At 51.1% G+C, this 18,005-nt stretch overlaps 1 protein-coding gene across 2 annotated transcripts; it reads right to left on the bottom strand.

The window, feature by feature from the left end:
* Positions 1 to 945: 945 nt before the first annotated feature.
* On the bottom strand, positions 946 to 17,727 carry hecw2b (HECT, C2 and WW domain containing E3 ubiquitin protein ligase 2b). Of its 2 annotated transcripts, none has more exons than XM_076161856.1 (30): positions 17,191 to 17,727; positions 11,572 to 12,838; positions 9,594 to 9,701; positions 9,407 to 9,501; positions 9,241 to 9,313; positions 8,972 to 9,141; positions 8,715 to 8,857; positions 8,506 to 8,606; positions 7,432 to 8,402; positions 7,159 to 7,300; positions 6,909 to 7,067; positions 6,680 to 6,781; positions 6,377 to 6,527; positions 6,169 to 6,272; positions 5,959 to 6,083; positions 5,661 to 5,846; positions 5,355 to 5,510; positions 5,168 to 5,270; positions 4,968 to 5,064; positions 4,780 to 4,863; positions 4,539 to 4,648; positions 4,324 to 4,444; positions 4,122 to 4,235; positions 3,882 to 4,034; positions 3,679 to 3,777; positions 3,457 to 3,586; positions 3,216 to 3,362; positions 2,996 to 3,110; positions 2,804 to 2,889; positions 946 to 2,671 (listed from the first exon to the last, which is right to left on the bottom strand). In XM_076161856.1, the coding sequence occupies exons 2-30, from the start codon at positions 11,954 to 11,956 to the stop codon at positions 2,447 to 2,449; spliced, it is 4,755 nt and encodes a 1,584-aa protein (XP_076017971.1). In that variant the 5' UTR covers positions 11,957 to 12,838; positions 17,191 to 17,727; the 3' UTR covers positions 946 to 2,446. The 2 variants fall into 2 exon arrangements, with proteins under 2 accessions (XP_076017971.1, XP_076017972.1); XM_076161857.1 differs by having other exon boundaries at positions 5,355 to 5,507.
* Positions 17,728 to 18,005: the final 278 nt, after the last annotated feature.

Genomic DNA, 18,005 nt, shown 5'->3' with positions numbered 1-18,005 from the left:
TCTGGTCCAGAGCAGTCTAATGTTAGGAGGTACTGGCTGTCGTCATGTTTGCCTTCATGCCTGCAGGCGGAGCAGAAACCCTGATTGTGGTTCATCTGAACACCTTTAGGTCCACATGCCATTTCACTCATCTGAGTTATTGTGGTGCAGCAGCTTCTATGCAAACTGTTTGTCATATTTACCTGCAGCCACATGATGTACCTGGGTATCATAATGTGTTTTTGGGGGGACAGCACTGGTATTTCTTTCACTTTGACGGAGTATGAGGGGTTTAAGTAAATAAAGTCACGTGAATGCAGACTTTTTCCCAGACAAGTGATTTTCTTCTCCTCACGATCTTCAATAGCCACATTTTAACACCAAACCAAGGAGACGCCTATGTTTTCAGTTCAGGTTATTGTGAATAAATCACAAACGGCCGGAAGCTAAAGGAGATCTAGATGGGTACAAATGGGCCTATATGGGTGCATGAGGATTGACCCCATTTAGATTTTTGGCTGGAAAGGCCGACCGGTACCAAAATGCTCACAATTGTTCATTTAAATCCATGAACAACTTTTGGAATCCATTAAAAGAGGCCGTACACAAACTGCCATTTTCCTTTTTTATTACCTTATTCTTTACATGGAGACAAAAAGCTTGCATAGAGAGTGGACCAGTGGCCAGACTTGAACGATTTCAGATGCTGTCAGATCCTCGTTCGCCTCCGACAGGAACACAGAAACGGGCAGGCGGTCGCCGGTGATGGCATTTTATTACAGGAGTGACGACACACATTCATATTTGAAAGTGAGGTGAGCTGTACAGAGTGATTGGTTATTAATCGTGAGGCAGCCGGTCCAGGCTCAAACTTTGGTACGTACATTCTGGTTGGACAGACAGTGGGCGGTGTACCAGAGTTTTGTGGAACATGTATTATTTGATCCAGTCTTAGCGCACTGTTACCAATCAACACCTGAATTCACAATCATCCGTTAAGATTTTAAAGTGTGTGTGTGTGTGTGTGTGTGTGTGTGTGTGTGTGTGTGTGTGTGTGTGTGTGTGTGTGTGTGTGTGTGTGTGTGTGTGTGTGTGTGTGTGTGTGTGTGTGTGTGTGTGTGTGTGTGTGTGTGTGTGTGTGTGTGTGTGTGTGTGTGTGTGTGTGGTCTTAGTTCACGGTGGCAGTGTGCTTGTGTGTCGCATTTACATTCATCGTGCAGGGGGAATGTGTGTGAAGAGGACGGTAACTCGTCTCCATCGAAACATTCATTCATTCATGCTGTTATCTGAAGGAAGATTTTTTTTTGGAGTGTTTTTTGCACGTTGTGATACAATAGATTCAGTATTTAAACAATTACAGTCAAAATCAAAAACTGAATTTCTGCTGTAGAAATACGTACACAAGTGGTCACTATCACAAGTGTAAGAAAAAACTCCAAAATTTGTGTATAAAGTGAATAACAAGGCAATGACAATATTCAGAGGAAATAAAATATATTACTATAACAAGAATAAAACATGTTCATGTCGATTGATATATTATTTAATGAGCTCCCGGCACCTTAAATTAATCCGACCTGATCCTGCAGCTGTAAAGTTTCACCCCTACAAGGTAAATTAGTCCAACGAAGCCTGGAACATAAAACTGGGTCAAAGCTAAAGGGACGAGTGTTTGTGTGTGTGTGTGAGAGTGTGTGTGGATATGATCCAATCAGAACAAAAATCACAAAAGAATCACCTCGGTAGCCAAATCTCAAACATAACGGACAAGGTTTCATTTACCAATCGCCCCCAGATCTGGTAAAAAAACCCCACTTGAATCACAACATCTCACTGCCACATGATTAGAAAATCACTTTGTAGATGAAAATATTGTAACAACGATAGCAAAGCTCATCCAAGACTCCAAAATCAGCTGTAGGCAAATGTCACTGGAAAAAGCCAGAGAATTTGGAAAAGTCGACTCCTTGCAGTTACTAAAACTGGCCATGAGGGGGCTCCACGTCAATACATTGAAGAGAGGCCCTTATGCTTCTTCAGCGTCCGGCCCAAAACTGGGATCAAAGTCTATCGATGACGCTCCAAACCATCTACAATCCGAGTCATCCAAAAGTTTTTGTGTCAACCGTCCCACTCTCCCATTCTAGTGTTCTGAGGTTCTGGTTCTGTCCTCAACGCTGTGCAGGGTCAGGTCTTTACTCCTCACGCTGCACAAGGAGGAACGTGCACATCACTAAGTCGGTGCGAGACGTGTGCAAACGAAATAAGGTCACTCTGGAGGCTATTTCTTCCCTAAATGGAATTTTTAATCCAGATTTCAGAGCGCTCGTCCAGTGTGTCCATCACTGCCTTCATCCATTATCGTTGGCAGTCATCGAGGGGTAGATTCAGGGTATCGGAGAGGCGAGTGGGGTGGCTGGATGCAGGGTGTGTGTGTGTATGTGTGGGTGATTGTGAGGGGTGGGGCTCATTCCAGCCCAAAGGTGCTGGTCTCCTCCACGGCTGTCAGCATCTTCTCATACAGCATGGAGAAGGACGGGTACGGCGGCAGGTCCAGTCGGTTGAAGCAGGTGTGGGCTCTGGGCAGGGCGGTGACTTTGCCCCATTTCTCCACGCAAAACCTGCGCGGCCCGTTGCTGCCTCGCAGGGATGCGAAACCCTCGTACGGAATACTGGACGTCCCGGTGACAAACTGTCGAGCAGAGGGAGGGAACAGATGGAGAGATGAATGAGGACATGAACTGTAACACACACACACACACACACACACACACACACACACACACACACACACACACACACACACACACACACACACACACACCTGCAGCAGCCGTAGCCTCTGCTCATTGTTGAATCTCTCCACCGCCGCCCAGAACCACCGGATCACAATGTGGTTGTCGTGGTAACCTAAATGAATAAATGTGAATGAACGACAGACAAAGCGTAGCTGGTAGCGTTGGTGTAATGTAACTGTTGCTCCCCCTCTATCGCCCCCCTTTCCTATCGCCTGTACCTCCTCTGTACTCGGTGTTGTTCCTCCAGTCCGCGAGGTCGATCTCAGCTGTGCCGGCGATCACCAGCTCCAGCTCCCTGGCGTCAAACACTGACACCAGCCTGGCATCCACCACCTAGGAGGGCACACACACACACACACACACATTAAAACCCAAACTGCGCATGGAGAGTTGCATTAAGATGGGAAAGTGAGAATTCAGTGAAATGTTCTGTCTGACCTCGTAGAAGCCTCTGACCAGGCTCTCCGTCTGCTGCACCACCCCTCTCTCTATCCTCCACTTCACCATCCGCTCAATGTATTCCTTCTTGTTCTTCTCTGAGAGGGGGATGTTGGCGCCCCCTGGCTTCAGCTCCCTTTCTGTTATCTGCACACACACACACACACACACAATAAAGCTTGATCCATTTAAAGGGATGGCGCCCCCTGTCTATCTCACAGGCGCTCTCGGCCGGTCTGACCTGTCCAAAGACTTCCTCGTTGACGGTGAAAGTTAGGTCCAGCATGTCCTCTATGTCGTTGTCCTTCATCCACTGCAGGGACTGATGAAACTCCTCGTCCAGATACTCCAGGTCACTCAGGTCACAAGGACTAAATGGTGGAGGAATATAACAGAATACATTAGGCTATGACACATTTTAAAATGTGTGTGTGTGTGTGTGTGTGTGTGTGTGTGTGCATACATGCGTAGCAGGCCTTTATAGAAGGGTCTGGTGAAGAAGGCGTCCAGCAGATACTGATGGATCAGAGCCAAGCCTAAAATACGACCGCTGAAACGGAACCTGAAGCAGATGCAAACAGGAACACGGATTGCAAAGGATTATGGGTGAACTTCAAAAAATGTGAATGTGCGTGTATGTGTGTGTGTGTGTGCAGCATATCTCACCATTCGTGGTGGTTGTCTACGAAGGCCGACATGGGACTGATCTGGACGGTGTAGGTGTCGTTGGCAGAGTATTCAAACAGACCATAATAAGGGTTGAATAACTCTCTGGACACCAAGAAGAAGAACTCTCTGGACGGTCCACTGTAGTCCAACCTGACACACACACATACACACACATACATTTAATAGATTCAACACTTACCTTTCTTTCTTACTACCCTTCCCCTCCCAGATACTCACCCCTCCTCCCCGACAAAGCTGACGTAGAGTTTGCTGCGCTGCAGGTCTTTACGGGAATAGCACATGATCTGGTTGAAGGCATCTTCCAGCAGATGGTCGCGACGGATGATCAACCTAAGAGACACACACACAAGTGAGATAAAGCACCAACAGACACATGTGCACAGGAAAACAAACACACACATACACACGGTCTACCTACTTTAGCTTCCCCGGTCCTTGGCCGTAGCCTTTAGTTTCCAGTTTCCTGTAGAAGTTGCGTAGCTTGGCCTCAAAGTCTCTCTTGTAAGGTGCTGGAGCTCTGGCATTGGCTCTCTGAGTGCCTACAGACAGAAGAAGAAGAAGAGAATCATTCAGGGCCACTATTCATTTTCAATCAATCTGTGCAAAGTGGTTGTGTGTGTGTCCTTCTCTTACCAGGCGAGTTCTGTGGGGAGGAGACAGGCGAGCCCCGGGGTGACTGACAGTAGCTGGGGTGAAGTAAGGCGTGAGGGGGCACGTAGGACATGACCTCATCTTCAAACAGACTGGAGAGGAGAGAGGAGACAAACAAACAGAATTGCATCAACCAGTGACCCAGATACATGACTGATGACATAAGGGAGAAAGGACGGAAAGATGGAGGAAGGAAGGAAAGAAGGGAAGAAGGACATGTCACCTGAGCAGGATGACGAGGTCGGCGTCTCCCGATAGCCTGGCCAATCCTGACACACCATCTGTGCGGATCAGCTGTACCTTCTCCCTGTTGTCATAGCAACATTAAACCGCAATAAATGCTGATATTAGCATCGCAAAATTTCCTGTGTGTGTGTGTGTGTGTGTGTGTGTGTGTGTGTGTGTGTGTACCTGAGTGAGTGGTTCCGGCTGAAGTCAGGTTGTCTCTCCTGCAGGATCTCGAAGACGTTTGGTTGCCGGAGAAACGCCACTATCTTGTCATTGTACGCTAGAAGAAAAGTAGAAGACGAGCACACGCATGTACAGTAAGTATGATTATTGATATTTTGAAAAGTTGGTATGAGTGTGTGTGTGTGTGTGTTCATACTGACCCACTGGCACAACCTCCTGGCACTGCCCGCGGTTGGCAGAGCTGAAGGTGCTGGAAGGCCGTGGCAGGACGGGGGGGCCGGCGTGACGAGGGTCTTCAACCCCCTGGAGAGAAAGGTGGAGGGTAAATGCGTCTGCGAGTGCACGCACAAGGGTGTGTGTGTGTGTGTGTGTGTGTGTGTGTCTCACCAGCCGCCGTGGGCTGACCTCTCCGGCGCTGTGGCTGCGTTGGCGCGTCAGGTGTTGCCGGTGAGCCAGCAGACTCGGGGGCCGGGCGGTCTGGAGAGGCAGCCGGGGGTCGATGAAGGTGGTGGCACGGCAGTTATGGTCTACAAAGAAAGGCTGCTTGTGCACGCACGCAGGCACACCCACACACACAGGCACACCCACAGGCACAGGCACACACACACACACACACACACACACACACACACACACGTAAACATCTCCGTAACGATTCACCCTCTCACTCTGCAGACTTCGTGCTGCGCTCACCTTGCCGGTGTGGTCGTGCTTCATCTCCCAGCCTCTGGGAAGCTCCAGCTGTTTGTTGGCGAACATGTTGAGGAACGCCACCAGGTCACGGTTGTGCTGGTAACGCTCGAAGTGGTGAGTATCCCGCCGAACCTTACTGATCATATGCTTCAGACACGTGTTTGTGGTGAACATTCGGTAGGCACTCTGACGTGGAGAGAGAGAGAGAGAGAGGGAAGCAGGGGAGAAGAGTTAGTAGGTCCCTGGAAGGCAAGAGGAGTGGGTGTGTGTGTGTGTGTGTTTGTGTGTGTGTCCTTACAGGGTTGGAATGCAGCACAGTGAAGAAGTCGGGGCTGGTGAGGAACTTGGCGCTGGGAGACTGAAGCAGCAGTGTGAGGCGAGACCTGGAACTGGACTGAGAAACAGTGCTGTCCCTGCGCAGCTCTGCAACACACACACACACGTTTCAGATGGTGTGGCAATAAAATGACAACATAGTCAGGACCCATAATGCACTTGAGAGGAGCACCTGGGATGGAGGGGTGCATGTCAGGCTCGTCTGCCGGCAGCTCATTGGCTGGCTGCTCCTCTGGCCTGTTGTCATTGGTTATCGTCCTGCGGATGCTCTGATACCTGGACACACCCGTACGTTAAATTATCACCGTCATCCATTTTGTCACATTTCAGGAACCTTAACTAGCTCATATCTAATTTTGTGTGTGTGTGTATTTTCCAACCTGCGGTTCAGCTGCTCCATCTGCTGTATGGAGCTGGACCTCTGGAGGGTCTGTGGCGCTGGAGGAGCCGTGGGACGCTGCCAAGTCGTGGTTCTGTTGACGTGATCCACGTAGAAGATCCGACCGTGGCTGTCGATACGAGCTTCCCAGTCTGGTACACACAAACACGCACACACACACACACACAGTAGATTTTAGCACGACAGGTGGATGTTGCCCTTTCAATTGGTCCAAACATTAATGGTTACCAACATTCCAATGGGCCTCTGTTACACACACTTAAATACACACACACACACTCACTGGGTGGTAGCGACTCGTCCACTCTCTGGTAACGGCTGATGTCATGGCGGACAGAAGGCAGGGAGCGGACAGACTGATGGCCGTTAACCTGACCCGTGGCACCTGTACACACACACACACACACACACACAGGCATGAATTCATCCTCACATTCACACATTATGACTGAAACCTTGTTGTATTGCAGCACGTCACGTTCAAATCTCATGTGATCTCGTCTCCATCTCACCCATCTCTCCTTCCGCCGACGTCCCAGCTTGAGCGTCTTGAGCGCCGCACACTTCCCGGTTCTGGTCGGCGCCTCCGGAGGCCTGCATGGAGCGCCTCCTCCACACCTCCCCGCCCTCCTCCCCCTCCTCTTCGCCATCCCCTCTGCTGGCTCTGGCTCCTGGAATAAAGAACACTTTGAGACCAAGGAGTAAAAGAAAAGGGGACAAGATGCCACCCCAAACCAACGACCTGCTGTCTAAGACACCTACCAGCTTCAGCCCCGCCCTCTTGGGCGGCTGCACCCCGAGAGATAGCAGCCGCCGCTGTCACAGGCCCGTTTGTCTCACTGCTCGATGACTCCGCCCCTTCCTCCTCTGCCTTAGGAGCAACTTCTTTTCCTATTTGCACCTCCTGAGGAGAGGAGAAGAGAGGATTTTTATTTTCTAAAGACGTTGGCGGCCTTTATTTAGCTTCCTCCCGCCCTTGAGCATGGAGTACAGCGTGGAGCACCTTCATGTGACGACATGTTGGACTCTGCTCACCAGAATGGGTGATAGCTGAGCAACGCTGAGTAAAGGGCTGCAGGCTAGCTGGTTGGTGGTTGCCATGCTGCTGCGGTCCTGGCAGGTACATTCCCCCACAGGCTCCACCTGTTGGCTGGGGGCAGCTACTGCAGCCGCCTCAGCCCCCGATGCTTGCGATAACCCTTCTGTGGGTGTTTCTGATGTGGCTGCAGACTCAGCTGATGCCTCGGCCCCGTCTCCGCCTCCTGCTGCAGTCCCAGCAGCAGCTGATGTTCCTGGCTGCGTTTCCACTCCTGCTGCAGCTCCTGCACCGTCTGCACTGCTGCCTCCAGCCCCTGCAGCTTCAGCAATTGCTCTGTTTTCTTGAGGACTATCAGAACATCCTGCATCAGCTGTGGCGCCAGCTTGACTGGTGACCGCCGTCCCAGCCTCAGTGTCAGTCTCCTGCACCGGTTCTCCTTTAGGACCCTCATTTCCTTGTTGGGAGTCAGATGTGTCTGATCTCACAGTCGTCTGCGTACCAGCTGATGAGTCTGTGGTCGGCTGTGTCTGCTCCCTGTTCTGGCCCCCTGTCTCCTCATCCTCATCCGAGTCGATGTGCAGCATGGCGTTCAGTCGCGTGTCTGTCGGGAAGCTGGAGCGGAGTTTTGTCGAAGGGCCCGGCAGCGACCGGTCACCGGGGCTCCTAGGAGCCTCGATGGCATCCAGGTAGTCATTTAGCGACACCTGCCGATGGGTGTGGCCGCCCAGAGCCAGAGGAACAACATCCTCTTCCCCCGTTTGCCCAGGATCCCGCCACACACTGTCATCACCACAGAAGCAAGCACCGTTGACAAACAGGGAGCCCTCGTCAGAGCCTGAGGGGGAGGAGCCGCGCGTGACACGAGACGATGAGGAGTGGTGAGGGAGGTCTTCATCGTCGGAAGGGCTACCAGGATCTCCATTTACGGCGCCGCCCGAGCTGATTCCCACCGCCTGTGGGGAGGCTTCTAAGTGCAGAGGAGAAGAAGAAAGATACATTACAAACTTATATTCCTTTAGGAACCAAGCATAAACACACACACACACACACACACACACACACACACACACCTTCGTTTCCGATGGAAGTGATGTCCACTCTGAACATTAGCTGCCCACTCACATGATCCGTAGGGAGGCGTCGACATAGGCTGTAGCTGACTGGGTGATCACTGTCCACACACACACACACACACACACACACACACAAGATCAAAATTGAAATGTAAACGTACCAGTCGAATGTGTGTGTGTGTGTGTGTGTGTGTGTGTTTACTCACTCAGCTGTCGGCCCCTCCAGGAGTCGCTGCACAGGGATGTTGAGCTGACCCAGGAAGCGCTTGATGATTGGTCGGCTCTTGGCGAACTTATCCTTCACTTCGATCTCCAACATGTCACTCATCAGAGCCACAAAGGTGAACTTCTGCAGGAGAAAACACAACTGCAGCCGTGTAATACCTGTAACCTCTAAAGTTTGGTGTGTGTGTGTGTGTGTGTGTGTGTGTGTGTGTGTGTGTGCGTGTGTGTGCGCGCTGACCTCGCTGTGCCACACAGGGTTGGTGGTGTTGCCTTTGATGGAGGATCGTCTCTCCTGGCCGTGGTGGGTGAACTTAGGGAGGCCGCTCCTCTTGCCGGGCTGGATGGACATCTTCAGGTAGGGGTCGGGGTTGAAGAACATGCCCTTCTTCAGGCCCGCCGCCCGGAGGTCTGCCGGGGAAAAAGTCAGGAAGCGTGTAAGCGTGTGTGTCTGTGTGTCCAATACGTCCAATAAGACACAGCTTCACTACGTAACAACAATCTGCTCACCTGATAGGGTGAAGCTGACCAGTTTGCGACACAGCTCAGCCCCTGATTGGTCAGCTTGGCCTCTGCTGCCCACCTGACCAACCAACAGGGGAGCAGTGTGAGTAAATGAGCTGTGACTTTACCCAATGTGACACGCAAAAGCACACACACACACACACATACGCACCGGCACTCCAGGGTTCTTGACGGTGATACAAGGCGTCGTTGCTCTTAAGGCTCCACTCACTCCATGGTAGTACTTAAAACAGACCTTAGTCTCTGCTGTGGGGAGAACACACACACACACACTTCATTTATGTCCATATCATTGCCCCCCCCCAGACACACACACAGGTCCCTTGAGATGGACTTACGCTCCATGAAGTAGGGTCCCGGCTCCAGCCTCCACACGATCTGTCCTCTTTGGGTGCCGTTCACTCCTCGATTCTTGGAGTCCCACACATTGGCCACACACGTCTCATCTGTGACACACACACACACGCACACACACGCACACACACGCACACACACGCACACACAATTAAGTTAAGTAAAATCAGATTCAATTGTTTGGAACATAGAATCCTGCATCAATGCATTAGCACTTTAAATACTGGCTTTGTAGTTTTGATAGTTTTTGACATTTTCCCTTCAGTTTTGCGGCATAAGGAGACAGATGGAATCCTGGGACGTGACTCAGACTCACGGGGAACCTTAAAGGTCACCGGTTCCCAGACTGGAGGAATAAATCTGAAGGGAAACTCTGGTCCTCTGGTCATAAAACACATCTGTCTGTGCCTGTTGCCTCATCAAACATTTATCTGCAGATCCTGTGTGAAGGATGACAAATGGCCCGAGTCCCACTACATCACTGCTGACGTCTGTTAGCCCCACACACACACGCACGCACGCACACACACACACACACACACACACACACACACACACACACACACACACACACACACCTTGCACTCTGTCCCACCAGGTCACGATTGATAAATCCTGACTCTTTGTGGATGACAAATAATTATGTGCGCCAACACGTACACACACACACACACACACACATACCTGTCTGACCTGATAACCCTGCAAGCATCCAAGCCCTATAAACAGGAACATACACACACACACACACACACACAGACACACACACACAGGTCAGACAGCATGGTGAAGTTATGGAGCTCAGGCGGCTCCGGGGGAAGATGGCCGACAGCCAGGCTGGAATCAGTACACACCCCTGGGGAGAGAAACCCCAGAAATCCCCCCCACACACACACACAACCCAGCCTCCCCCCCAACCGGGTCAATACGTCCAAAGAGCAGCAGAGTGGATGGAGGGATGGAAATGGAGGGATCATCTTTCTCTCTGTGCCAAAGGTGTGTATTTCACTCGCTGCTCGCTCTCATCTGCGTCTGAGAAACTACAGGGTGAGATCAGCTGTTTGGAAGAGCTCAGGCCAAAATGAAAGGAATACAAATACAATAACCAATACTAACAACTCTATATTATATTAGATCCATTACTCTAACATTTGTCATCGTCCCAGTGGCTAAATATAAAGGAGAGAGAGAGCGAGTGCGAGCGAGGCAGAGAGAGAGAGACGCACAGCATTTAAATGCAACGTACACTGAGTCAGCAACATTTTTCATCAACCTACTGCCTTTCTCTCTCACACACACACACACACACACACGCACACGCACACACACACACACACACACACACACACACACACACACACACAGTCCATTAGCTTGTTAATGTAGCACCATTGCGGCTGATGTAATGCTCTAACCTTGAGGAGAAGAATTTACAAGTCCTAACCTTGTGTAAAGTGCGATCATATCACAATCCTAAAGCAAATGTTTGCTACACGCACAGACAGACGTGTGGACAGCAATGCAGAAAAACGGGCAGAGACAGAGACGACACAGGCAGGAGGGGAGACAGACAGGAGGCAAGAGGAGAGACGGACAGGAGACAGGAGGAGAGACGGACAGGAGGCAGGAGAGGAGACAGACAGGAGACAGGAGGGGAGACAGGCAGGAGGCAGGAGGGGAGACAGACAGGAGGCAGGAGGGGAGACAGACAGGAGGCAGGAGGGGAGACAGACAGGAGGCAGGAGGGGAGACAACACCATCATGGAGGTCCACAAAGCTCTCACTGTATTTGTGCAATAATGTAATAGAATAATGGTGAAAAGGTGTGTGTTGCTGCTTCCATGTACATGGGTAAGAAATGTCCTGCATGCTGACAGTAACACACACCACCCTCCATACTCAAACACTCAAAACTAATCTGGAATTCTTTCAGAGAGAGGAAGTGGGTGCGAGTTTGCTCACCGATGTGGTAAAGGCCGATCCAGTCCGTGGCGTCCACTTCCTCTTTGATGTCCCAGGAGATGACCAGGTGGTTGTGGCCCAGGGTCAGCTGGTACGTGGACGCCGTGAGCGACGAGCGGCTGTCCGACGTCACCAGGTCCGTGTCGCTATTGGCCCTCTGGAGTCCCACGGCCGCTTCGGGCTGTGACCCCGATGACATCACAGACGAGGAACCCCCGCTCGCGCTCTGCACCGACAGGCTGCGCAGGTTTTCGGGCCCCAGCGTGTACGGCCGGGTGTGCGGGGTGCGCCGGCGCACCGCCAACAAGTGCTCCCGGGCGCTGCCGTTGGCCGACGACGAGGAAGAAGGGGAAGAGGAGGAGGAGGCGGTGGCGGCGGTTGCCATGGTTACCGCCGACGGGGGAGGAGAGAACGGAGGGGGTGAGAAGAGAGGAGGTGAGGAGGAGAGGTTGTGGTGGTGGTGGTGGGAGTGCGGCTGTGGTTGTGGATGGTGAAGGTGGTGGTGATGGTGGGGATGATGATGGTGGTGGGGGGAAGATGGGGAGGAAGAGGTGGAGGGCGAGGAAGGCTGGGGGCGGGGGCGGGGAGGGAGGACGGCCGTTGCGAGGGAGGGGCGAATGATGGAGGTCAGGAGGGCAAAAGACAGAAAACGGGGAGAAGAAGAGGAGAAGGAGGGGAAGAAGAAGAGAGAGATGACGGCCCACTAGACGGCAATAAATGAAGCAACAAACAGCAGGAAGGAAGACATGATAAATACAGGAAGCGAGGGATGGATGGATGACAGGAACGTGAGACAGGAAGTTCTCTGTCCACTGGGATTTCAAACAAAAACACAAGCTTTGTTTGTTCCAGACTTCTCACTCCATTGGCTCTCCTGTCACGCCCTTGGGCAAGGCACTTTGGAGTTGGCCCTCGTCATCCAGAGTTCCCTCCTCTTTCTCTTTTTCTCTCCGTTGATCAGTCAATCATATCAGGTGAAGGAAAGAAAGGATCCCGACTGCCGCCGTAAATGTGGATTCATCCCTCTGCGACACCCTTACATTTTGTCGAGCGCAGAGCGGCTGTTTGCTCGGGGGCACTAGGGTGCCTGCTGAATCATCTCAGCACCCATTATGAAATGAGAGGGGGTGGGAGCGAGGTGGGGAGGGGAGAGAAACCAGGGGCGAGAGATGAAAGGCGATCCGGTAATCCTTCAGCTCGTCTTTTCCCGGGAGGAAGGGAGACGGTGTTCCTATGGTCCAGAGGGAGAGGAGGGATGGAGGAAGACCTACGGAGGAGAGAGAACAGGATGGAGAGAGGAGGGGAGGTGGGGACAGAGAGAGGGGGAAAGAGGGGAGGAGGAGGGGAGGGGAGGTGAAAAGAGGGAGGAGGATCAATAAGTGGTGCCAGACGTCATATGAAAACACATTTGGAATGAAGGAAAACATTGTACAGTTTCTGTTTATTACACCACAAAAACTAAATCACAGCCTCTCTCTCTGTCACTCACACACACACACACACACACACACAGTGCCGTCCATACCTTGGTCGCTTCATTATCCTCTCTCTCTCACACACACACACACACAGTTGCCATGGTGAGAGGTGATTATGCCAAACCCATGTCCTGGCTTCCGTCACGTCAGACCTAATGATCTCTCTCTCTCTCTCTCTCTCTCTCTCTCTCCCTCTCTCTCAGATATACGTACACTCACGCACACCATCCTCTAAATTAGCTGTGTGAAATGCTGCTGCTGATAGTGTGTGTGTGTGTATGAGTGAGGCAGAGAGAGAGAGAGATGGAAAGAGCGTGACACTTCCGTTTTTCCTGCCGGGAAATAAAGCAGACCTGCACTTCTACACAGGTTTAATGCTTTCCCCCGATTTTAACTCATGGAAGCTAGAAACTCAGCAGGTGGGGTCCCGTCCAAATCCTGGCCCAAATGTAAACAAAGGTGATAAGACTTCCTTGACCTTTGACACCGCGGAAAATCGGTGAGTTGATCTTCTGAGGGTACATAAGCAGATTTTCGATGATCTAACTATCTCTCCAATTTCATTTCAGAGGCAAGCAGATCAACTTAATCCCAGCAACAAGATTACAGAGGCGCAGAGTCAAGTGCTGACATGAGAAAGAGTAACTGACACAAACACACACACACACACGCACACACTCTTTTCTCTCTACTTTCAAAAACACTGTGAAACCTCAGGGCCATGTGAATTACCACACACACACACACACACACGCTTTGTTGTTGAGATTATTATGGTGATCATAAATGCACACACACACACACACACACACACACACACACACACACACATACACACACACACACACACACACACAGGAGGAAAATGTCCTTGATTCAGCAGCAGGAATTAAGACAGGGAATGGTTGGGGGGGGGGGGGGGGGGGATTTACAGTTGACAGAATGATTCCTTAATCCCGCCGCATTACCAACGCGGCTTCAATCAACAGCTGGAGACCTCAGTGACCGATTGACTGACCGACGTGATGCAGTGTTGCCCGGCGATTGTTTGTGTGATAAAGTCTTTGTTCATGGTGGAAGGACATCTGCCATTAACCTGAGACCGTTTCAGTTAAAAGGAAACGGTGCCCCCCCCCCCCCCCCTGAATGCTAGGGCCGGCCCTGTGCCCTTTTCCTCGCAATTTACAATGCTGTTTGGAATTCAAGCTCAGCTGGTCTATTAGCATTCAGGCATGTGACTAAACCTCAGCCTTCCCTGGCTCCCCCGTCTCTAGCTCCGCCCCTCTCTCCATCACGCTTGCATTCACTGACACGCGACCTTTGACCCCCTCTGTTCTCCACTGCTCACAAAGGTTACAAGGGTAACAGCAGAGCATTCCGTGGTTCTGCTTAGAATGGGCTGCTTGTGAAGTCAGGCACACACACACACACTCACCCACACACACACACACACACACACACACACACACACAAGCATACATACATCCACATAGATACTTGTAAAACTACACACACACACACATACAAGTCACGAGTAGAGGTGCAGGCTTTCTCTCTCTCTCACACACACACACACACATACACACACACACACACACACACACAGGAGACAGTAAGTGGATTGATGGACTGAGTAGACTGGATCAGAGCTGACTCATCACTGCCCCACTGCCACAGTCTCTTAGACTCCGCGTATACTTGTGTGTGTGGGTGTGTGTGTGTGTGTGAGAGAGAGAGAGCGAGCCCTCTGAGCGATGGCTTCGATACGAGTGTGTGACATCATTATCTATTAGGTTAAAGGTACAGTCATTGATTCCATGATGGCACCCAACACAGACCGCCAAAGTTCAAAACAGTGCATCCTTAAAGGTACAGTACATACCAGATTTGTGGAAGCGATCCCACCAGGAAATAAGACACATCATGTTTCCATTACGGGAAGATCCAAATGACTTCTTTTTATCGACTTGCCACAAAGTTCACCTCTAAGGAGCGTAGAAACTGTTTTGCGGTAGTTGAGAACGTTAAACACAGCTTGTGTATCCTCAGAGACGTGTGGCCAAGGTGTGTAAACTTGAAAGATTGTAGAAGTATTGGTGCATCTTGGTTCTTGGCGCATCTAAACAGGAAGCGTCTGTGTGTAACGGCGGCTCGGCGTGGATCTGTGTGTGACACGGACACTTTCTTTTTCTTCCTGCAACAGCTTCAAGTGTGCAGGGTTATTTATAAGTGGTGAGACTCTGCGACTAAATATACACACAACCTGGTGAAAACAGAGCCAGGCACTGACATCAATATCAGCCAGTGATGCTGGCACACACACAGACGGACCACACACTGGATAACACACACGCACGCACGCACGCACGCGCACACACACACACACACACACACACACACACACACACACACACACACACACACACACACACACACACACACACACACACACACACACCAAAATAAGGGATTGTGGGTAAAACACAAACTGAAGGCTCTGGTTGAACTGCTGAATAATTCATGTGTGGAGGGTTTAAAGCTGCAAGATGCAATATGTAATGTAAAGCTACAGCATAGAGTTTCAGTTAATTTGATGTTTCCAAACCTCTGAAAAATGTTACTGCGGAGATTTAGTGTGTAACTTTAACTGTGGCATAACTCAGGAATGGACTGTTCTCTCACACACACACACACACATACACTGTCCTGAAATAGCTTTGGCGTGATTGGAGAACAATGAGGCAGTCCCGTCAGAGGCGACAGCTTCCTGTCCCCAACACACCCATCACATTCCTCTGTGCCAGTGTGTGTGTGTGTGTGTGTGTGTGTTTGAGTGCATTCTTGTGAAAACCAAAAATCGTCCCACTTGGTGAAGCAGAGACGACGGTGTTCCTGCTCCATTCTCCCCAACCTGATCATCCCAGATGTCGACACAAGGTTACGCCAGGTCACCTCACAGTCTGTCAATACCCAGACGTCCTAAAACCCGCCCAGCTGTGATCCCAGCTGTTACCATAGAGACGGGAGTGACGACTTAATGCTAGTGGACACTCGTTTCTTTGGAAGGAGTGGTTAGTTATTAAGTGTTGTTCAGGGGTGGAGTCTTAAAATTGATCATATATCCGAGGAAGCAAGGCTGGAATTTCATCACGTGAGGTTAATGTACGGAATGTCAACTTTTCATAAAAGCTTTGCAATCAGTCCATTCCTGGCACCTCCGCTGGGAGTGGTAATAAATTGATTGTTAAGTAGGACATGGTGTTAGTTCACACTGAAAGACCACTGGCTCCACACTCCACACTCCCAGAGCGCAGCAGCTGATGAGAGGCGGTCAGGGTGCAGATCCAGAGGAGCTCAGTGTGTCTTGGGTGCGCACATGATGCCAGCGGTGTCAGATAACGGGTCAATACCAGGCCTTGTAGTCTGAAATAGCCCCCTATGCGCCGGAGAATATCCCTTGTATTTGACTGAAGGAGGGTGTTGTGCTATCTGCCCTGCTGAAGTGCCCTTGAGCAATGGGGTAGCAACCACCTTTCAGCCCAAACAGCAGCCTGCCCTGGTAATGAGTCTCATTCCACATTTAAACCGAGTACATGCTGTTGATCATCACATACAGATTATAATGGGGGTCAGAGCTGGAGGAGGCTATTAGGGAGGAAGTAGGAGGAGATGAGCAGAGTGTGTGTGTGACAGAGAGCACATTAAAACCATGATCTGATTTACTCACATTCTCTGACAGTAGTGTGTGTGTGTGTGTGTGTGTGTGTGTGTGTGTGTGTGTGTGCGTGTACGTGTGCGTGTGCGTGTGCGTGTCCAAAGTCCTCTCTTCGTTGTGACATTCCACTTGCTGTTGCGGGTCAAACATGGCACACCTGCCTTGTTATGATGATATTGGGGCCTGTATCCGCTCCTGTTGCTGCCAGTAGCGAAGCATCAAAGCATTACCTCATCAGATCGACCGTATGCAATCAATCGCAGCGCTGGGGAGCGATTAATACCGCGAGAATTACGCGATCAAAGACAGACAGAAGCAAACGGAAAATGCGTTTTAATTGCGTGTAGCTTGTTGGCTACCGTCCAGCCTGTCAGTGTCACGTTCAAAACAATAGAATCGTCCCTTGACATCACACCGTTTACTCACCCACACGTCCGAGGGTCCGGGGAGGAGAAGCCGCCGTCGAGGCGACACAGCACCGGGAAAGAAAGCCGCTAAATCACGGCCGACGACGGGACCTACATGCGGCCCGGGAACCGCCGACTGCTCATCGGCTACCAATGCGGGATCCAGGCGCCCCGGAGCCGGGAAGCAGCGCCGCCGCCTCTCGGTGTTATCCCAGCCTCCCCCGTCCGTCCCGGCGAGGCGAAAATCCAGCCTCCCGAACCGCGATTTCAGATCCGTCTCGGTTCCCGTTTTCGAATCATGATCGCCTGGTGTCTTCTGCCTCTCCGCGGCGTCGCTTCTGCTTCCCCGCGATGTTGCTCGGCGGAGAGACGTTCATGTCTTATTTATTCGCCCTGCACCGCTGCACATCCGCCTACCGTTTCCGCCGCTGCGCGCACGTTATTCCGCGGTATTCCCAGACGCTTTCCCCTTTTTAACAAGAATCAAAACAAAAAAGTCCATCCCTCCGTGGCAGTGTTGGATTTGAACTTTTTCTCCAAACCAGGCCCTGGTGTTGATCTGGTCTCAGCATCAAAATAACTCATTTAACACCTCCCACCACCAACCCCCCCCCCCCCCCCCCCCCCCCCCCCCTTTCTAGAACACTGCTTCCCGAAATGGGGCCTCCAGAGGGCACCCAAAGGGGCTCCAGGAGGTCCCGAGCAAACACACACACAGCTCCACCTCGAGTTTTAACTTAAAAAAGAAAAAGGTTAGGGTTTGATGAAGTATGGTTTCAAAGGGGAATACAGGGAACAACGGGTTGTGTGTGTGTGGGGAGAGAGAGAGAGAGA

Source organism: Genypterus blacodes, unplaced genomic scaffold (assembly GCF_046128005.1).
Source record: "Genypterus blacodes isolate CSIRO-AG114 ecotype Tasmania unplaced genomic scaffold, CSIRO-AGI_Gbla_v1 ptg000117l_1, whole genome shotgun sequence".
Taxonomy (NCBI): domain Eukaryota; kingdom Metazoa; phylum Chordata; class Actinopteri; order Ophidiiformes; family Ophidiidae; genus Genypterus; species Genypterus blacodes.
The sequence above is the reverse complement of the archived record's forward strand: the minus strand, read 5'-3'. Positions and strand labels throughout refer to the sequence as shown.